General features: G+C 40.1%; 1 protein-coding gene across 1 annotated transcript in view; it reads right to left on the bottom strand.

The window, feature by feature from the left end:
* The window catches only part of mpp1 (MAGUK p55 scaffold protein 1), a 39,756-nt gene extending 28,788 nt beyond the window's left edge, over positions 1-10,968 (bottom strand). The window contains exon 1 of the mRNA XM_077197390.1: positions 10,571-10,968. Coding sequence (XP_077053505.1) covers positions 10,571-10,693 — 123 coding nt within the window. The 5' untranslated portion in view covers positions 10,694-10,968. The remainder of the gene's footprint in view (positions 1-10,570) is intronic.
* Between the last annotated feature and the right edge of the window lie 11,639 nt (positions 10,969-22,607).

The following is a 22,607-nucleotide window of genomic DNA, read 5'->3' as shown; positions in this document are numbered from 1 at the left end:
TGTGTGAATGTGTAGCTTATTAGTGTGAAATAAATAAAGAATGGGCATTTCAACACAGACATTTAAATTTGCCGAGAAACACTGTCTTTCTAGCAGTTCTAACAAATTATTTATAACTGAAATTTTCTCTTTATTAATATGTAACAAGCACATTTATCACTAATAAATGCAGTATTACTTCAGATTATGTTCCCTTTTCTAAAGAAAACATTTGCTGTTTTCCAATAAGAAAAGAGACATGTAATATTGCAGTGAACAACACATCTTGAATAATCACAATCAACACTCTTTTCTTTTCTTTCTTTTACATGACATTACATAAATCATTCATTGAAAAGAAGACTGTTCTACTTTAGGAAAAGTGGTTTTATTTAATTTTAAGATATTTTTTTTTAAGTCACAGTAGTTAAATCTGTATCTTGCACGTTCAAACTTTAAAATCATTCAAATTAACAGGTTAATAGATGTTTTCTCCGGAATTTTAGAGACATTCTAAATTAATGCATTACAATTGAACTAAACCCATTATATTTTAGTCATCTGAATTGTTTTAGTTTTAGTCTAGTTTTAGTCGATGAAATACAATAAGATTTTAGCCGACTAAATCTACAGTAGATCAAAAAGTCGACGTACACACTTTCAATAACTGAAACTTTGGTTTTTTAATGCTAAAAGTTCATAATAAAACATAATCTAGTATTTGTCAATAAAAAAAGATAAAATTATATTTTAAAAAGTAAAGTAAAAAGTCCTCTAAAAAGTATATTATATATTATATATATATATATATATATAGAATTTTTTATTATTATTATATCACATATTTTAGTAGTTATCATAAATTAGGTATCATTTGAAAGCTTACGAACTCAGAATTCATCCTGTAAAACCGTTTTGAAATTGGACGTTGCGTTACCATAGAAACGGTATTTTTTATTAGGCCCCTCCCCTTTTGGGCATCATCTTTCATAATTTATTATCAAAAATGTTCTAATCTTGACAAAACACATATTGTCAGAAAGGTCTGAGTCTCAAGGTTCCATATTTAGTGACAGAAGTGATATTTGGATAGAAATGTATTAATTTGTTATGGCAGAATGCATACAATTAAATTCAATGGAATACAATGGCACCCGGTGGCTATTTTTGGTATAACGCCTAAACAAAATCTCATGGGAACTTCAATTTTTGTGATATCAACTTTAAATTTGGAACACAACTTGGTTAGATATATAGCTTTCATTTTATAGTAATTTTATAGTAAAAAATATTTTGTAAAATATTTATTTTATATTAAAAAAAATATATTAATAAAGTATATTTGATTTACTGTAAATTTTAACTTCCATAACTTTTTCATACTTTAATTTTTTGAAGTGCTTTCACTTCAGTAATAATCTGCCGATTGTTTTCTTTAAAACAAGACCAAACTTAGGTCTATATTCCAAAGCATTCTTGAATTACAACCATTTAGGTTTGTATACTGCATTTTAATGTCAATTATCAAAAGGGGGATGACAGCTAAGGGGTTAAATTTGCCGAGAAACACTGTCTTTCTAGCAGTTCTAACAAATTATTTATAACTGAAATTTTCTCTTTATTAATAGGTAACAAGCACATTTATCACTAATAAATGCAGTATTACTTCAGATTATGTTCCCTTTTCTAAAGAAAACATTTGCTGTTTTCCAATAAGAAAAGAGACATGTAATATTGCAGTGAACAACACATCTTGAATAATCACAATCAACACTCTTTTCTTTTCTTTCTTTTACATGACATTACATTAATCATTCATTGAAAAGAAGACTGTTCTACTTTAGGAAAAGTGGTTTTATTTAATTTTAAGATATTTTTTTTTAAGTCACAGTAGTTAAATCTGTATCTTGCACGTTCAAACTTTAAAATCATTCAAATTAACAGGTTAATAGATGTTTTCTCCGGAATTTTAGAGACATTCTAAATTAATGCATTACAATTGAACTAAACCCATTATATTTTAGTCATCTGAATTGTTTTAGTTTTAGTCTAGTTTTAGTCGATGAAATACAATAAGATTTTAGCCGACTAAATCTACAGTAGATCAACATTTTGGGACGGTTGACATTCACTTTAGGACGGTTCAAATTGTTTTTCAGGACGGTTCCAGGACGGAGGTGAAAAAAGTTAGTCTGGAGCCCTGCAATATATATATATATATAAATATAACACTGGGGCTGGGTGGTATGACGATATATATCATTACCACCGTATAAAATGTCTGTCATTAGAGATTTTGCTATATCGTGGCATGTAAATGTATAGCACTATTGACACTTCAGAGTGATGAAATGCATGACTGTGAATATATATATATATATATATATTTCAGTTTCCCCAAATTCAACTGAAAATGCAACTTTTAATGTCTTCTGCAGTCTCAGAATTATTCAACCCCTCCAAGGCGAGCATCCTTTGTACTTAGTAGAACAGCCTTTTGCTGTTATGACCTGCTGAAAACAAGATGTATAACCAGACACCAGCTTCTGGCAGCGTTTCTGAGGAATCTTAGCCCATTCCTCATGAGCAATGGCCTCGAGGTCAGTAGTATTCCTGGGTTTGCGTGCTGTAACCGCCTTCTTCAAGTCAGGTGACTGTGATGGCCACTGTAAAATCTTCCAAGACTCCTTCTGAAACCAAGAATTGGTGGAATTTGAGGTATGCTTGGGATCATTGTCCTGTTGGAAGGTCCAATGATGCCCAAGCTTCAGCTTCCTTACTGACGGCATGGTGTTTTCTACTAGGATTTCCTGATACAAAAATGAATCCATCTTGCCTTCCAAACGCTGCAGGTTTCCAGTGCTAGAGGATGCAACGTAGCCCCAGAGTTCCTTGTTTGTGAAGGGCGATGATATCTTCTCTTAATTTTTTGGACCATTCTTTTGACTAAGCCATATTTCTAACATGACGTCAAACGTGAACACTCAACAAACCTAGCCAGTTCAGATATTTCATGTGTTCTAGCTCAAGCAAATCTGTTGCAACAAATGAAGCCCTTGATGAGTTGCATCAGGTGTGCTTGAGACAACAGATGTTTTGCAGATGTGTGTTGTTGCACGGGATTCTATTCAGGGGGTTGAATAATTTTGCAGTTTCAGTTGAATTTGAGGAAACCACTCATGTTGTGTTGAACTATTTCAATTACTTTTGTTTAATTTGTTCGTTGCAAAAGGCTGCAAGTCTGTAGATTTTGCCAATAAACCTGATTTGCAATGGGGGTTGAATAATTTAGATTCCAACTGTAAATGCCAGGGCTCGCAAAATTTCAAAATTCGCTGGTAGCGATTAATTTTACTAGCCCAAATAAAAAGACAATTTTTAATGTAGAAAAGTTGGTTAGGAGTCAAAACATCAATCAAAAACTTTTTCAAAACACAAATATCAACAAGTGCGCAGCTCCGTTGTTTTAAAGTCTGACAACGCTAAAACTGTTTATTTTCTGATGGAATAATTCACATTGAAGTGTAGCAATAAATAATAATAATAATAACAATACCAGATTTTTTGAGGCAAGTAAATGGTGCTCTAGTAAATTTTATGCTGTTTATAGCAGAATATATGATGGTCAAGTCACCTTTATTTATGTAGTGCTTTTTGCCATACAGATTTGTTTGATTCAAAGCAGCTTTACAGTGATAGTGTTAGCACATGGATTCAAACATTCTGACACACAAAGTAAAGCATTCATGTCAAAGTGGAGCTTTACTTTTTATGCATAGGCGTAATTTATGGGTGGGACATGTCCCCACCACTTTTTCTTGGGGTCGATATTGTCCCCCACCACTTTGTGAAACATTTCGAGGCACGGATGGTCCTAATACAAATAAATAAAACATCTCCAGCAGAGCATTCATTTAGTTCGTTATTAAATATGAGATCTAGCGCTAAAATGTGTTGTTTTTTAACTCAAGCTGAGTGCTCGTCGCCGCGGCGATCGGTCGCATGGATACAGTGTTCTCTTGTGGCTCGCGCAGTCTTCACTCGGACGCGCTTCAATCTATCGCCGTTGCAGAGACTCTCTATCTATTTGTTCCGGTGAAATCACAAAACAAAATGCACCCAAACGTGTCCCTGCTTGATATATACTGTAACCACTGATGAACATATTCAGTTTTGATGAGAGAAAAAAAAATCTATAAGTGTGCGGATTAGAACCCAGAACCCCAGACACGCTTGGCAAATGCGTAACCACAAGCAAAATTGCTGATCTATGCATTTATTCACGTGAAAATTCTCACCATTAACAATATTAGTAGATTAAAAGACTAATTAAACCCAATTTAACGTTAATATTGAAATTGATTTCTAGACATCGTAATCTTATCTTTTTCTAAAATTGTTATTGTACATATATCTGATTTTGCATTGTATTAGCAACAATCGCCCCCACCCACACACACACACACGCACACACACACACACACTCACACACACACACACCTGTCCCACCCACCTTTAAAAAAAAAAACTTACGCCACTGATCATGTGTTTCTCTTAAAACAGGCACGGAGATTCATGAGAAATTGCGCTGCGGATAAATCAGCATGATCATAAACTTGCACGGTCATATTTTTCCTTAAAATAACTAGTCAATAACGTGAATAAAGGGAGCAATTTGATTACACTATTTCAGATAGCCTGTCGGGCAAGCTGGTTATGAATTTTGGTAGCCTGACTGGAAAACACAATAGCCCCGGGAGGTCGGGCTAGCGATTTTGCGATCCCCACATGCACAAAACTTTATGCAGCATCTTTGTTTGCTAACAACACAAGCAGAACAGCTCTACGGTATTATTAATGTGCATTGTCATGTAACCCTCCCACTGGTGTTTTGATGAAAACAGAGGGACCCGCACATAGACCTCCCCTCAAAGTAATCAGGACAGAAGTCTTACAAGTAAGACTTATTGCCCCTTGACTAATCGCTAGTTGGTCGGGTGGGCGGTATGAACGTGCGAACGTGCACTCCTCTAAACTGTAGCTTACGGGTACTGCACTGCTCTAGTTGACTGCTGCGCCTTTTTTCCCGAAAACATCACGTTAACAACAACCCTTTAGAAAATGCAATTCCTTTTGTGGATCCTCTTGATCTGCTTTCTCAATGTTTCTTTGACAAATCTCAGTCTCACAGTCTCACGCACGCTGCACGTGCTTTAACCATGCCTACTTATTTACATGTCGCAGTATGCACGGAATTAAAAAAGCTGTTACGGTTGACATTTTCTAACGCGGTCACGGTATGTACCGTAATACCGCCCAAATCACAGTCTTAACAACATAATGGATATGTTTATGCAATTGGTCCCAGGTGTAAACGGGAATGTGTCTCCCTTATCTACTTCTGATACCAGAGGTGTAAACAGGGCCAAAGTAATGTGCCATAAACATCAGCTGTTCATTTAAGTTTCAGGGAAAAATTCATAATCATGCATGAGCAGTTTCAGTGGGTCTCCCTCAAACTATTAGACAACACACATTGAACCAAGATGACTAACTACTAATATGATAATAATATATATTGTGACTCCTACTAATCCAATCCTTGCCACATGAGTAATGTACTACTGTCACATCATTAGTGTCTTGAAAAGTTTAGCATTAACCTTGTTAGTAAACTAGACCTTCACAACTGGAAATGTCTTTACAATTTCAAACATAATGTCCCAAGTTGAGACGCACCAGTTGACCGGCCATCTTTCTTCTTCTCTTTTTGGCCCACCTGTGTTCCAGAAGTACACCCATGCAAAGAAATTTATTGTAATAATTTCCCAAAATGTCATATTACAAAGTCTGTGAACAGGATGTTAAGATTGCAAGCTGTAATGTCTGCAAAGGGACAAAAAGGTTAATTGCAGAAGAATTACAGTGAAGACATTCGGCATGACAAATTTGATCTGACATTTGGAAGTCCATCACCCAGAAGAACACAATGAGTATTTTAAATTTGTTGATGATGCTAAACACGCAGATAGCAAGAAGCGAACTAGAATGTACATTTCCAGAAGAAAATGTAAAGTGGTGCTTGCAGTGGCAAAACTCGCCTCTCGGTTGCTAGAGTGTGGTACATTATTGCATACGAGCCAACAACCATGTGTGTACGATATTGTGGAGCTGAGATATGGCTTATTCATGTGTTTGTATGGTTACTAGGGTACTCTATATGGTTGCTATGGTCTGCTTATACAGTTTATGAGATGATATTTAAAGACTAGTTGACAGTCTAACTATGTTTCTACTATTGTCTGGGGCTGAAATATGGCTTGTAAATGTTGTTTTATGGTTGCTAGGGTGCCCCAAGTGGTTGCTAGGGCACGGCTATGAAGTTATTATGTCACTACTTATTGGCCTCTTGATATGCTGAGTCAAAAGAGCCCAATCCCAAGTCTCTATGACCTCCTGGTCAAAAGATATGATCTCACAAATTTTGTGCCAATGTTAAGTCTATGGGACTTTTTTCGGCCGCCGGATGATCATCGTACACCCGATCGCTTAGAAAAGACATAGCACACCTCTCCTCAATGAACCGGTCGATTTGACACCTCATTCATGGGTCAAAAGCTGCGGGAGGAGTAGCGCGCCGAAGTTTTGTCTAGATGAATAGTAATCACAATACTAGAATGTACATTTCCAGAAGAAAATGTGAAGTGGTGCTTGCAGTGGCAAAACTCGCCACTCGGTTGCTAGGGTGTGGTACATGATTGCATACTAGGCAACAAACATGTCTGTACTATGTTCTGGTGCTGAGATATGGCTTATTCATGTTGTTCAGGTGGTTGCTAGGGCATTGCTAAGGTGTTCTGAGTGGTTGCTAGGGTGTTTTGGGTGGTTGCTAGGGTATTCTGGGTGGTTGCTAGGGTGTTCTGGTTGGTTGCTAGGGTATTTTGGGTGGTTGCTAGGGCATTGCTAGGGTGTTCTGGGTGGTTGCTAGGGTGTTCTGGGTGGTTGCTATGGTGTTGCTAGGCGGTTGCTAGGGTATTCTGGGTGGTTGCTAGGGCGTTGCTAGGCGGTTGCTAGGGTATTCTGGGTGGTTGCTAGGGCGTTGCTAGGCGGTTGCTAGGGTGTTCTGGGTGGTTGCCTGGGTGTTGCTAGGCGGTTGCTAGGGTATTCTGGATGGTTGCCAGGGTGTTGCTAGGCGGTTGCTAGGGTGTTTTGGGTGGTTGCTAGGGTGTTGCTAGGTGGTTGCTAGGGTGTTCTGAGTGGTTGCTAGGGTGTTGCTAGGCGGTTGCTAGGGTATCCTGGGTGGTTGCTAGGCGGTTGCTAGGGTGTTCTGGGTGGTTGCTAGGGCGTTGCTAGGCAGTTGCTAGGGTGTTCTGGGTGGTTGCTAGGGTGTTGCTAGGGTAATTTGGGTGGTTGCTATGGTGTTACTAGGTGGTTGGTAGTTGTCAAAGATGGTTACTGTTGAGTTTGTAGCATTTTATTGGCATGATTTAGCACTTAGCTAATCAATATTAGCATGTAGCTATTCACTGCTAGCATGTTTAGCATGTAGCAAGTCCTGTTTGCTAGCATGAGTAAAAAGAGCCAACCCCCATCTCTATACGATGTTTTGATGCAGAGATATAGGTCTTGCAAAACGGTTGCTAGGGTACTATGTTTGGTTGCTAGGGAGTGGCTTGGCAGCTGCCAATCATGAAGCTCCAAAGTCAATGTGAATGTATAAACCAACCCCCATCTCTATACGATGTTTTGATGCAGAGATATAGGTCTTGCAAAATGGTTGCTAGGGTACTCTGTTTGGTTGCTAGGGAGTGGCTTGGCAGCTGCCAATCATGAAACTCCAAAGGCTGCTTGTCAGTATGAATGATATAAACCAACTCCCATGCCTCTGTGACATTCAGAATGGAAGATATCCCTCTTTGGATTTTGGTTGCTAAGGTGCTCGACAATGGTTGCTAGGGCGTGGCTAGGAAGTGTTGAGGTGATTCATGATTGGCTGTTTGCTGCCCCGAGTCAAACGAGACCACCCTCATGTTTCTATGACAATTCAGTCCAGAGATATCCCTTCGATCTCTTTCAATGGAAGTCTATGGGAGTTGTTGCTAAGGTGCTCTAAATGGTTGCTAGGGCGTGGCTTGATAGCTTCACAATTATCCTGAGAGACTGAATGGTTGTCTGAGTAAAATGAGCCCGCCCCTTTGTCTCTACGACACTGTGATCCAGAGTTATGTTCAATATAAAAGCGGTTTCTATGGTGTAGGACGGCCCATTTCATGGGCCGTCCTACACCATAGTAAGTCAATGGGGAAACTTTGGGCAGCTCCTGCCCCCCAGGGGTGCAACTTTTACCCCATTGTGTGGTATGTTCTTACAGAGTCTGTCAGCCTCTTCAAATGTGGTAAATTACACGTTTCTGCGACATCCTCGTTCCGAGCTACGACTCGTCAAAGTTTGACGCAATGTTAAGTCTATGGGATTTTTCGGCCGGTTTTTCGCCCCTGGGGCGAACATCGTACCCCCGATCCCTTATAAAAGTCATAGCACACCATTCCCGAACAGGCCGCACGTTTTGACGCCTCATTCGTGGGTCTGTGACAAAAACTGCGGGAGGAGTAGCGCGTCAAAAAGTGGCCAGAAGAATAAGAATAAGAAGAATAAGAATAATAAGTATGTGAGATAACAATAGTGTTGCTTTGCCATAGGCAAGCACCACTAACTAGAGTTGGTCTATGTAGCAGAATTGTGAACGTACCTGTCTGCACCCAGCACGAGTCAGTGAATGTTTGTTCAGCTCGGCTTAACGTGGTGGATGAGAAAAGAAAAAGCCTAGCTTGTGACAAAGTTGAAATGCTTGTTTTTGTAAAAAAAAAGAAAAAAGCTTACAAAAGCTGTTAAAAGAAAAGCCATGAATAAAGGCAATATAGGCTATTCTGTGTATGATTATAATGTCATTTTATCTTAAAATTACATTAACATTAGATTGCATAACATAATGTTTTAAATTATTTTATTTTGGTTTTATGTAATTTTACAAAGCTACTATAAAGTCAGACCATTCAGTTTTTTGCTCTAATAAAAAAAATGTATTTGTTCATGTACCATTTGCAATCTTTCTTGCCTGTTGCTTAAAGAAAAAAAAAATAGGCAATAAGGCTAGTATTGGAATCACCTCATTTGGTTGTAAAAAAAAAAAAATCAAAAAAGGAAATTAAATTGGACAAGTAAAATTATAATCTGATCATCCCTAATCCCAGGTCTATGAAGTTCTTTTGAACAATCACCAGCACTGCTGATAACAAAAGGAAAAGCAGTTAACGGCGTTAACTCGTAAAAGTAAATAGTAGAGAGACTGGTAATGATGATAAATTGACGTGAATCTGAGACAATGATTGATTCAATTATCAGTCAAAGTATGATTGTGTTTTAAGATAAATGTTAGTGGGCGTGATTATAATATTTGCTAGCCCATAGGAACAATAAATTAAATCACTGTTGTTTCTATTGTTTAACCTAGAAAGGAACAAAATTAAATTGAGACTTTACCTGAAGTGTCACAGTTCTATTTACTCCTGAAAAAAGTCCCCAGACCCACTGCTCAGGAATTTTTTTCAAATCATCTGAGCTATTATATCTACATTAAATATTAAAACTCTTCCTCAAATATCCACAATTGACAGACTTGTGTCAGACAAAAGTTCATACATAAACTAACTGAACTCTACTAGGTGTGCTGGGCTATAAGCAACCTTTAAGCAATACAAATTCCTTATTTATTTGCAAACTAGTCATTTGATATGACCGGTGATTCGAGTATATGACAACAACAAAAAGTAGAAACAGTAGGCCTGTCTTAAATTATCTGAGAGCATAAGAATATGTTTCCAGACACAGAGAAGAAAAATCCCCATCAGCACTAAATTACATACTTTTACAAATGAACGTATATGTTCCAAAGAGAAACGACGCGCACACAGCTGCCATGTAGCTGTTACGTAAATGAATCGTTTCTTTTCAAATGAATTGGTGAACCGGTTCACTAATCATTATGAACGATTTGTTCACAAAGCAGACTGTCTGAGCGATTCGAAAAAAAAAGAAAAGAAAAGAATAACGAAACGAAACGTAAAACCTAACGTTACTGGAAAAACGTCATGGCATTAAAAGATTCACCAAAACTTCTTTAAAGATCGGTTAATCGTGTTCGAACGAAACGATTCGCAGAAAGGAGTCGGACTTCCCAGCAACTATTAACGTGACGTCACGATGCGTCATGCACAATAATATTTAATAATGTATTCAAAGCCTGTATATGCGAGTCATGTAAAATTTGCGAACTATTTCAGGCTGAAATCGTCAAAATATCAAATGACATGAAGAGGAAAGTTGTTCTGAGCAGCGGTGTGATGTCAAACCGGGCTGCACCAGTCTAAACCAGCACATCTTCATTCCTCATACACAAGAAGAAACTCTTATATCTGTGACACTGATAAAAACTATCGACAGACACGGTCAACATCCGATTGTCAAATGGAAATGCTGAAATAAGGAAATGAGTCGCGTTCTAGATCGTGTTGTTTAATGCGAATCCTCTTACCTTGTCAGACTTGGGTTTATTCTGCAGCAGCTGTTCGAGATAGAGATCGGAGAGAGCCGTTCGCGCGCTGTTCACACGCTCCAGAGTGACAGCAGGTTCGTTTTTATTGGAATTTAATGTCATGTTTTACAGTTTGAGGGAGTGGGGGTAGGAAAAAAAGGGAAAATAGTGTGGACCGCGTTGTGTCTGCTCAAGGTCCGAAAGGGGTGGGTCAGTAGAGCGACACGACGTGATAAGAAAGCTTGAGATAGTTGAAGATAAAGCTTGAGATTCGGGCTCGAAGTCCGGAGTTTGCGCAAGAGACAGACACAGCTGACAAAGCACATAAACATTAGTGTGAGGAGGGGGCTGGAACACTGCAGCTTCCCTTTAGAGTGTGCACTTGCGTAGTTACTGTCCCTGACAGAACGTAACGGGGAACCGCAAGCGATTTCTACTATGGCAAAGACTAAAATTATGAATATTAATTACGTAACGCGAATGGTCCCCTTGAATTGGCTGAAAGACAGCGTCGGTAGGCGGGCGCCAGTTCTCTGACGAATCCTGTTATTGAAGGCGTGGATCATGAATATTAAAGTAGGTAATGTGACTGGATTCTCCATGACAGTTCGAGAAATATTAATGAGCAAAGCCTTCTCCATAATAGGATTTAAAAATTAGCTGACGGTCTTTCGAAATACAGTTTTGTGTTTACCACTTTCTGCTGATTGGAGTTTCGTTTCCCTATGGAACTGAAAATGTCATAAACAAGACAACGAAAAAGCTTGTTGTTCAGTGTTGCTTCCCAGTACCAATATATAAGAATATACAATAAAAAAACCCAGAGCGAAATAAAACTAATCCTCATGTCTCTTAATATCATAGCAATGAAAATGAACGTTCCGTATCCTTTCCATATTCAGTCAATGTGTGAAATTTAAGACATGCTTGAGTTAAGCCCATGTACTCCCCCTTGCGTCCCAAACACGAAAAAAAAAATCCTAAATCTTCAATTGCCATGGATTCTTCTTCTGTAAACAAGAGCTCAACAGGTGAGATTGAAATAAAGATTTCATATAATTTCTGAGGACACTTTTATTTTATTGTTCTGTTCTTATTCCAGAAGGAGTTTGTTTATTTTTTTAATATTATTTTATTACTACATTTTTGGGAGAAGTATTTCAGAGGAGAGTTGAATTTTATTCTCTTTTTTGTGTTTTGTTTTTTTATTTGTTTTTTTTGCAGTTTGAAAGAGGATGCTCTAGTTTTGCATTTATGGTGTGTTATGACGTTGACGTATGACAATGATTCACTATAAAGAAAATTGTGCGAGGTAACCCATTTGATCCCCCAATTTTCCCAGCTAAGTGATCACATTTATTTGATTTCTTGCATATGAAATAAACTTTTAAATTTGAGTAACTATAGTAACAATTTGTGATTAACCACTGACATTGATTATTAATTATTATTATTAAAGTATTACTAACTATGTGATGTGTGAAATTTTCCAGCCGCTTGCATATGAAAAAACTTTTAAATTTGAGTAACTATAGTATCAATTTGTGATTTACCTCTGACATTGATTATTCATTAGTATTATTATTTTTTAAGTATTACTAACTATGTGATGTGTGAAATTTGCCAGCCTCAGGCCGCTCCAGATCCTGGAGAACTGCTTCCACAGATTATTCTCCGGGCATCATGCCATCATCAGCTTTGTCCCTCTCTGAGGTTAATGTTGAGCGCTGGTTCTGTAGAGTCGGGTTTCCCAACCTTTTTTCAGCCAGGCACCCTGTGAATTTTTTTTTCTTTGAAAGATTTGTGGCATCCTACACTAGTGTTGTTATGAAACGACTTTGATACATACCTTGAAATGTATCGATTTTCAATACCATAGGGAAGAACCGCCTGTCATAGATATTTTTAATATTATCACATTTTTTTGTCCATCCATTGAAATTCTAGGAATCAGTCATTTCTTCTGAAAAGATCACTTTATATCCCCTTAACTGCCTGCTCGACCATATGGTTGAGCACAATTTGAGTCACTATATTTTATTGAGAGGAGTACCTAACTTAGCTCAAACTGATTGAGCCATCTCTAACATCTAGTTGAGGTATGTTATGCCAAAAAGAATCCACTAGATGTCACAGTGTCAATCAATGTAACAAAGGGTCAGAGTCGTGCGGATCCATTCGCAGTAGTTTTATTAATACAGTGCACACAGAGAGTAATCAGAGATAAACAGGCAAGAAGTGCAAATCCAAACTCAGAAACGATACCAGGCTGGGGTCGGGACAGGCAGCAGACAAAGATTTTTTTATTTTTTGAATGAAGAAAGAATGTAATGTCTTTGGTTTTGTTACTTGTGTTATTTATTTTTGTTTATTGTTAAAAAACAAGAAAACATAATTTCCTGTGTTAAAATGAAAACCTGAAATATTTAAGTGCATACTTCAATAAATAAAGAAGTAAATAAATAAATACAATATACAGAAATATTTTATTTTGATTATGTTTTTAAATAAATTAGTATTATAGTTCATATTTTCTGATTTTCATAGTATGTGTATGAATTCCAGTACTTTTTAGTTTTTTTCACCTTTAAGTGACATCTCAACCATTTGGTAGAGGCCGATGTGTGGTTACTAGCAACATAAGGAGATAAGAAATGCAAAGAAAAAAAAAATTCCATTACTTTTTTCTTGGTGAGGACTTTAAAGGGATATGATGACATTTAATTAAGGCTTTTATTCATATAAAAACATTGCTTAATTACCATTGCAAATCTCACCTAAATGTTTGCTCACTCAGTGTATTTGTGTTTTTATATTGGGATTATGTTGTAATAGCACAAGATAGCTTGTTTGTAATATAAGTTTTTAATATATTTTATACTTTCACAATTAATCTCCAAATTAATGTAGAAACAACATGAAGACAGTATATTTTAAATAATTGTTTAATGGCATCTTTTTATGAATGAAGATATCACTATTTTATGCTATCACTAATACTAATGATACCAAATGTACCAATTTTTTTTATTTTCTATTTTAAACATCGCCATTCAACATTACAGTATAATTGAAAGCTATCAATTTGAACATTTATTAGGCTCCAAAAAAATAACAACTTTTAATTTAAGTGAATTTAAAACAATCTTCACTTGGATGCAATGGTTCAGGTGTGGCCAAGGCTACACCTGTACGCTTTCCCCCTGGTATCATTGCTCCCGGGAGTTCTGGAGAGGGTTCGCCAGGAAGGGGCCCGTCTGTTATTGGTAGCCCCGTACTGGCCGGCCCGAGTTTGGTTCTTGGACCTGCTGTTCCTTCTGGACGGCTCTCCGATGGAGATTCCGATCAGGAGGGACCTACTGTCCCAAGCAGGGGGCACTATATTTCACCCTCGCCTGGAGTTGTGGAAACTGTGGGCTTGAATCAGCTCATAGAATCTGGTCTCTCGACCGAGGACGTGGAGACCATACTCCAATCTAGAGCTCATTCCAAGAGAAGACTTTATGCACTGAAATGGAAACTGTTCTCTGCCTGCCTGGTGAATCCTGTTGATTATTGATTATTTGCAAGAGCGTTTCTCTGCTGGATAATCTCCTTCCACCTTGAAGGTGTATGTGGCGGCTAAATCTGCTTACCACACCCTTCTGGGTGGTGCATCATTAGGAAGAGATCCTCTCATTATTCGTTTTCTTCATGGCACACTGAGGCTGAGGCCTGCACTGCGCACTAGAGCACCTGCCTGGGATTTGGCCGTTGTACTGGAAGGCCTGGCTTTGGCTCCCTACGAGCCCATTGAAGAGGTTTCAGAAAAGTTCCTTACTCTAAAAACTTTATTTCTCATTGCCATTTCTTCTAAGAGAATTGGTGATTTGCAAGCCTTGTCGGTTCCTCCTTCGTGCCTAGAATTTGCACCTGGTATGGTGAAAGCTTTTCTCCACCCTAGGCCGGGTTATATTCCTAAGGTCCCTACTAATGTTACGGGCCCAATTGTGCTGCAGGCCTTTCGTATTCCACCTTTTAATACTCCAGATCAGGAAAAACTTTATCTGCTGTGCCCTGTTTGGGCTTTGGATGCTTACGTACACAGAGCTGCCCTGTGGCGTAAATCGGATTAACTATTTGTCTGTTTTGGGTCACCTGACAAAGGTAACCCATGATCTAAGCAGAGGATGAGCAAGTGGATAGTCGAGGAAATCTCACTTGCTTATGAAGCGGCTGGTCAGCCTCACCTTTGGTTGCCGGGCCCATTCTACCAGGAGTATGGCTGCCTCAAAGGCTTTATTATTGGGGGTTTCCTACATGACATCTGTGATGCGGCAGGCTGGTCCTCACCGCATTCATTTGTTAGATTTTATGACTTGGATCTAGGCTCCACTCCAGGGTCTAGGGTCCTTGCTTCTAATTGTGCGCATTGACTTCACAGAGAACAGGCATTTGTATTATGGTTGCTTGGGTATGGTGTTCCCACCTCTTCTCGACGCAGCTCGAGTTCCCTTGAAAGGGAATGTCTCAGGCTACGTATGTAACCCTGGTTCCCTGAAGAGGGAATGAGTCACTGCGTCGCCCTGCCATACTCCCTGCATGCCTGTGATCGACTTGCTTCAACTTTTTCAGAAGCTAGCGCGGTCTGTTTTCAGGTGTGCTTTATAGTTATACAAACCAACACTTCTAAGCCTATCCAACAAAATATCATGATCCACTGTGTCAAAAGCTTTAGTTAAATCAATAAAAATACATGCACAGTGGTGTTTTTTATCTAGGGACCCGACAAGGACCCACATTTAGAACTTTTAGTACAGCCGTAATGGTGCTGTGTTTTTTACGAAATCCTGATTGGTTGATAGACAAAAGTTTATGAATTTGTAAATTCTGTGTCAGTTGTTCACTGATAAAACTTTCCAAAAGTTATGACAAAATACAAAGCTTTGAGATATGTCTGTGGTTATCTAATAAAGAAGAGTCACCCCCTTTCAACAAAGGAACCACGAATGCAGACTTCCAGATCCGTGGGATTTCCTTGTTTGTTTAGGAAAGATTGAACAGATATGTATATGGTGGTGAGATAATATAATTTTAAAAACAGTGGTTCAATAAGATCAGGACCTGATCATTTATTCACATCTAGGTCTTTTAATGCAGAGCAAACATCAGAAGAGGTAATATGATTAAAAACAAACTCTGTTGTCCATAGATGACGCTCTGCATTAAGGAATTCGGAATTTACGGAAGTATAATTATTACTCCCAGACAATGACCCAGATGCAATAAAGTGGCTATTAAAACAGTTGAGTATTTATCCTCTATTACTACAATATTTTGCAATGCCATTTGGAAGACCTGAAACAGATCTATTACAAGTCAAAAGCTTTACGGTTTTCCAAAACTTACTAATATTTGCCGAAGCTTTATCAAGAAAATACTCTGCTTTTGCCTTTCTGATCGTAACTGTACATTTGTTACAAAGCTGTTTAAAATACAACCAACCAGGATTTGAGTTGGTTTGTCTGGCCTTAGCCCATGCAGCATCCCGCTCATGAATAAGGTCAGACAATGCGTTTGAAAACCACGTATTATCCCGGCATTCGACTCTATATTTTTTTAAAGGAGCATACTTGTTAATAATCAAAATAAAATTATCATCAAAATATTTCCAAGCACCTTCAATATCTGGGATTAATGTAATTGTATCCCAATCAAATTGAGTGAGGTCATGTAAAAAACCTTTTTTTATTGAAGTGTTTCATAGAGTGCTTAGTGATAATTTGTGGTTTCTGCCTTGGTAGTTTAACATCTCTAGCTACCGCAACAACACAATGATCACATATATCATTTGCAAATACGGAAGCTAAAGAATATTTATGAGGGGCATTTGTGAGAACAAGATCTAATAATGTGGATTTTTCAGGAAATTTCAAATTAGGTCTAGTATGTGAATCAACCAACTGAAATAAAAATAATGCTTTAAAGACACACAGAATGCTTTAAAGACATCAGATACCGGGTGAATCCAATTCAAGTTAAAATCACCCATTAATATCAATTCTTTATAGTTCAAGGAAACCAGAGAGTGCATCAAAGAGGACTATACATGTTGTTAAATGCGTAGTTTATTCCAAGGGCGCTGTATCTTTTTTGGAGGTGCATGAATGATGCTCAATTTGAGTCGATTCTGTTCAAATACTTCAAACAAGTTGGTAGATCTGTCTAAATTGGTTTGCAAATCAGTTGGAATGATCTGTTCAGTTCAAGCTATAAAGGACACCGGCACACATGAGATGTCAGCTTTTTGTTCTTCAGCAAATCGCTCTCTGTTTGACTTGTCTGTCTTATTTGGTGTTGTCTGTCACAAAGCATTACAACTATATATATATATATATATATATATATATATATATACATATACATATACAGTATATATATATATATATATATATATATATTATGGCGAGCCCAAGTTTCACTCGGTGTGTGCATCCCTGCCCTCGTTATATCACGGGTGGGGACACACATTGTTTGTGTAGGCCTACACATTGTTTGGGTGTGCAGCACGTGCTGGCAGCTCTAGAGGGGGCTGCTTGCGAGGATTGTGAAAAATTTCCAATCCGTGTGCTGCGCTCCCGCCTGGCCATTTAAAAAAAAAAAAAAAAGAAAGGAGGAGGATGGTCAGGCTCTGCTGAGGCGGCGCGGCAACGCTCTTCATGGGGCTCGCAAATGGGTCTGTTGCAATACAGAATCTATAGGCCTAGTGCCTCGAATCTCGCGTTTGCCGAGGCAGCACGTTGATTACGGGTCTTCTCTGCAATAAGATTCTGTGACTTGGATATCGCGTTTGTCGAGGCAGCGCGTAGATCAAAGGTCTACATTGCAATACAGAATCTAGTTGCTCGGATCTCGCGTCATGCGAGGCATGAACAGTCGCTCCCGAGGGTGCCGGCTGTGTTCATTGAGAAATATCTCGACGCGTATATCCGTGCGCTGTCGGATGTTTCAGCCTCGCACCTGTTGACTTTCTTCTTGGGTTGGAAGCCAAATATATTGTGAACGACTCGAATCTTGCGTTGCCGAGGCAGCGTGTGGATTACGAGATATCCTAACACAAAACAGTATTGTCTGGTAATTATGGCTGCATTTAATTTTAAGAAATTAAAATGATGAAATATTTCTGACTTTTGAATATCGGAAGTTAGATATTTTAATTAATATTTTAATTCAGCCTACCATTCAGACCGTGTTTCACTTATACAGTGTTTATGGCTACATTTATTTCTGAGGAATTAAAATGATAAGCAGCGAACGCAGGCTTGCGGCCATGCAGTGTTCCTTCTGCACATCAAAAATCTTTTTTCGTTTCTTCCCTGCCAGTCCTCCGCTTCAGGGTATCGAAAACGAGACAAAAATAACAGGGCTATCCCCCCCGTGGAGGGACGAGCGAGAATTGCTCTTCCGCGGAGCCCTCAGAAAATCGATGTTTGTATCCCGCGTCAAGCGCGCTTCGGGACACATCGGTTTTCAGCAAATGCGCGCTGCAGTGTCCGCCCCAATGGCTTGCGGCCAGGCAGTGCTCATGTTCGCCCATCGGAAACGGTTTTCGATTATTCCCTGCCGGTCCTCCGCTTCAGGGTGTCGAGAACGAAACCGAAAGAGCCTCCCCTCAGGGGAGCCCTCAGGAAGTCGATGTCTGTATCCCGCCGTTAAGTGCGCTTCGGGACACATCGGTTTCCAGCGAACGCACGCTGCTCTGTCTGCCCCACAGGCTTGCGGCCAGGCAGCAATCGCGTCCGCCCATCGAGAATCGTTTTCGGTCAAACCCTGCCGGAGATCCGCTTCAGGGGGTCGAGAACGAATCCCGATTGGTACCCGAAGCCAGGCTCGAGAGCCTGGTTCCTTTGGTAAAATATTTCGATGCATGCGCACCATTCACAAGGGGTACAGGCTGCAGTTCGGTTTATGCTCACCAAGGTTCAACGGGGTGGTCTGGACTGCAGTCGACCCAGTGCAGGGTCAGGTATTGGAACAGGAAGTAAACGCCCTGCTGGTAAAGGAGGCTATAGAACATATTCCTCCACCGGACAGGGAGTCCGGGTTTTACAGCCGCTACTTTATTGTTCCCAAAAAGGATTGGGGGTTGCGTCCAATAATAGATCTCAGACACTTGAATCGTTCTCTGAGGAGATTCAGGTTCAAGATGCTCACTATTCCCATCATCGTGAGTCAAATTCAATCCGAGGATTGGTTTGTCACGATAGATCTAAAGGACGCATACTTCCACATATCCATCCTTCCATCTCACAGGAAGTTCCTGAGGTTCGCTTTCGGGGGCAAAGCGTACCAATATTGGTTCTTCCGTTCGGCCTAGCTCTCTCCCCACGCACATTTACCAAATGTATGGATGCAGCTCTAGCACCGCTGAGGCTCCAGGGCATCAGGGTGCTCAATTATATCGACGACTGGCTGATTCTGGCCCAGTCAAAAGAGCTGGCGGTTCGGCATCGAGATGTCGTCCTCGCCCACATTCAAAGCCTGGGGTTGAGACTCAACACGAAAAAGAGCGTGTTGACACCAGCCCAGAGAACCACGTTCCTGGGAGTGGTGTGGGACTCGGTCACGATGCAGGCACAGTTGTCTCCTGCACGAATCGAGTCCATTCTGGCCACAGTGTCCAGGATAAAGCTAGAACAAGCCATTACTGTGAAACATTTTCAAAGAGTGTTGGGACTCATGGCAGCAGCGTCCAACATTATTCCATTTGGCCTGCTGCACATGAGGGCCCTCCAGTGGTGGTTGAAAACCAAGGGTTTCTCCCCTAGGGGGGACCCGTTCCGCATGATCAGGGTTACGCGCAGATGCCTTCGTTCCCTATCTATGTGGAAAAAAGCTTGGTTTCTGTCCCAAGGTCCAGTGTTGGGAGCGTCATGTTGCCGGAAAACCGTTTCGACAGACGCCTCCCTCACGGGCTGGGGCGCGGTCATGGACGGCCGCTTTACGACAGGCCTATGGCAGGACCATCATTCCTCCTGGCACATAAACTGCCTGGAGATGTTGGCGGTGCTCCGAGCTCTGAGGAGCTTCCTGCTGGACCACAAAGGTCATCATGTCCTTGTGAGGTCAGAAAATATGTCGGTTGTGGCCTATATAAACCATCAGGGGGGTCTGAGGTCTCGCCCTCTATGCAGACTGGCGCATCAGATCCTCCTGTGGTCCCAGGGGAAGCTGTTATCTCTAAGAGCAACATTCATCCCAGGGAGTAAAAATCAGGGAGCAGACATCCTGTCGAGACTTGGGCTGAGGCCAGGGGAATGGAGACTCCACCCCGAGGTGGTGGAGTCAATATCTCAGAGGTTCGGCCCAGTGGATGTGGACCTATTCGCGTCTCGAGAGACGACCCACTGTCCACTGTGGTTTTCCCTCACTCATCCAGCCCCGCTGGGGTTGGATGCCATGGTGCAGACGTGGCCGAGGCTGTGTCTGTATGCATTTCCCCCGAACGCTCTGCTCCCGGGAGTTCCAGAGAGGGTCCGTCGCGACGAGATCAGTCTACTGCTGGTAGCCCTGTTGTGGCCGGCCCGAGTATGGTTCTCAGACATTCTATCGCTCCTAGACGGCCCTCCGTGGGAGAGTCCCCTCAGGAGGGACCTGCTCTCACAGGCAGAGGGCTCAATGTTTCACCCTCGGCCCGAGTTATGGAAACTGTGGGTCTGGCCCCTGAGGGGGCACAGTACCTAGAGGCCGGCATATCAGCTGGAGTAGTGGAGACCATACTCAGCTCCAGAGCGTCCCTTCGCCATGCCTTCCCCTGCCTGGGAGCACTTGCTTCATCACAGAAGCTGACATCTCATGTGTGCCGGCGTCCTTTATAGCTTCCGCTTGTATGCCGTCACACATTACGTCATGACGAACACACCAATCAGAGATTGGCTTAGTTTCATTCATACTTCAGAGACCCTACGCTGAGGGGCGTTCCCGCCCTCCCCCGCGTGTCAAACGACGCAGTCCTCGTTCCCTTTCTCAGGGAACAAGGGTTACAGGCGTAACCTGAGGACGTTTCCTTCATGCATGGTATTGTCTGAAGCGGTTTAACACTCGGAGTCGAACAGGAAGATTTAAGAACATCAAGAGCATTGGATGAAGTGGCCTTGGACCTACAGTCCAATATGTTTTAGCATATTCTCCATCATGGGTATTTTATGGTGTCAGGCTGTCAGCCCTACATTTCGGGTTGGCCTAGACTTAACAGCATAGTTGGCATGAAAGTCTTAAAATGCTTGAACCCCGCTAATTGCTGCTTGCAGCTATATTATTTTATTATTGTTGTGTTGTTAGTGGAAATGAGGAGCTTTTGTGACTCATGTTTATGAAGTTATGAGCCATAAAGCAAACTAACGGTTTTTGTGTAGTTTTAGGTTGGACTTGTATGATATTGATTGTGACTGTTACTCAAAAAAGTAGTTGTTTTGATGAATATCTGTTTCATCAAAAAATGTATGTGCCCCCCTATGAAATTGGGGGGGATATATCAAAATTTGGTGTGGGGAGATTTTATTCATTCTAGATGGAAATGGACAGAACATGGTGAAAAGAATACAATTTTTTTTCATAATTTAGAAAATGTAAATGCTAGTGTTAACAGTATATATAAACTTGAAAATTACCAAAAGTATAAAACTTCTCAAAACTGCTCTTAAGATTAGTCTTAAGCTTTGACTTAAGTGTCTAAACATTCTTAGTAAAAAGTAGGACTTCTCTAAGACTTTTATAAAGAAGCTAAAGTCAACTTTCAGTAAAGTCTAGGTCTGATTCTCAAGTGCTGACTGAAGTGGCACATAAGTGTTGTGAACTAAGGAATACAGTGATGTCAACTCAAAATGGCCGCCCTCAACCACTGACATCCAATAGTGAGTCTGCAAAGGTGATGTCACTGCAGGATGACACCAATCATTTAATGTAATTATAATAAAATCATTTAATTAAGACACTGATACTTTAATATTTAAATTTATTAAAAAAATTGCTTTGCATTGTGTAAAATTATCAAAAATTAGTATTGATGCTGTGGAATCCTTTTCTGTTTATATATGTCTCCTCAGTTATGGTCAGAGCAATGATGCATAGATGAGTTCCATCAATGGATCCAACAACTCAGGGAAGCTTGCAATCCTCATGAAAGTGTTTTGATTTTGCTGCAAGATTTGAAGATCAAATTGGAAAGTGAATGAAGTGGCCAAAAGTTATTTCCGGCATCAGACAAACGGCAAAGGAAAATGGACATATTCATCAAATAGTATTAAAAATGTGTTAAAGATTTTGTAATATTGTGTAGTTGTGTAGTCATCCTATACATGCATGTACGAGTCTCTGATAAAATCAGCAAAACTATAGCTTGAACGCGCCTTCCTAAGAAACGGCAAAAGTTTCTCAATGCTACAATGCATGTTTAAATTGTACGATAAGAAACTAACTGATATTAGCGAAGAAATCCTATTTTCAGTCCTAAATCGAGCGTAAGCCTTCTCTGACGAAGAAATCTCAGACAAACAGCACTTATAAAAGGTACCAGAATAAATTAATCTGATCTTGGGCGAAGAAATCCCCATTGTCTGCATTTTTGAAGGTGATCTGAGCGATGCTCCTCAGTCACCATTAAGGCCTTATTATTCGTTACGTCATTGTATTCATATTAAACCGCTGAACCGCTCATATGAAACAATTGCAAATAATGGTGTCAATTCTAGCCTAGCTAACTAGTAATTTGCCATTGTCTGTGAAGGGAATGTAGTGGTTTGATTTGTGAAAGAGTTGCATGCAACGTCATGACTGACTGCGCTGAAGACTCAATGCATGCTTTCAGCACGGCTCCGAGCGCTGCTCCGTTCGAGTTGTGTTGTTGGTTTGCATTGGTCTCTTAGCAAGGCATGACACCTTAAAGCGCGACCAGGCACTTCTGAAAATCTTAATAACAGCACCAACCTCACAGACCCTTGTGTAAACAAGTGATTGCGTGTAACCAAATGGAGCTTCCTAGCAACCCTACACGCATATA

This window comes from Siphateles boraxobius, unplaced genomic scaffold, assembly GCF_051911475.1.
Source record: "Siphateles boraxobius isolate OS27281-9 unplaced genomic scaffold, OSU_SipBor_1 11, whole genome shotgun sequence".
Lineage (NCBI taxonomy): Eukaryota > Metazoa > Chordata > Actinopteri > Cypriniformes > Leuciscidae > Siphateles > Siphateles boraxobius.
This window is presented reverse-complemented; position numbering and strand designations above follow the sequence as displayed.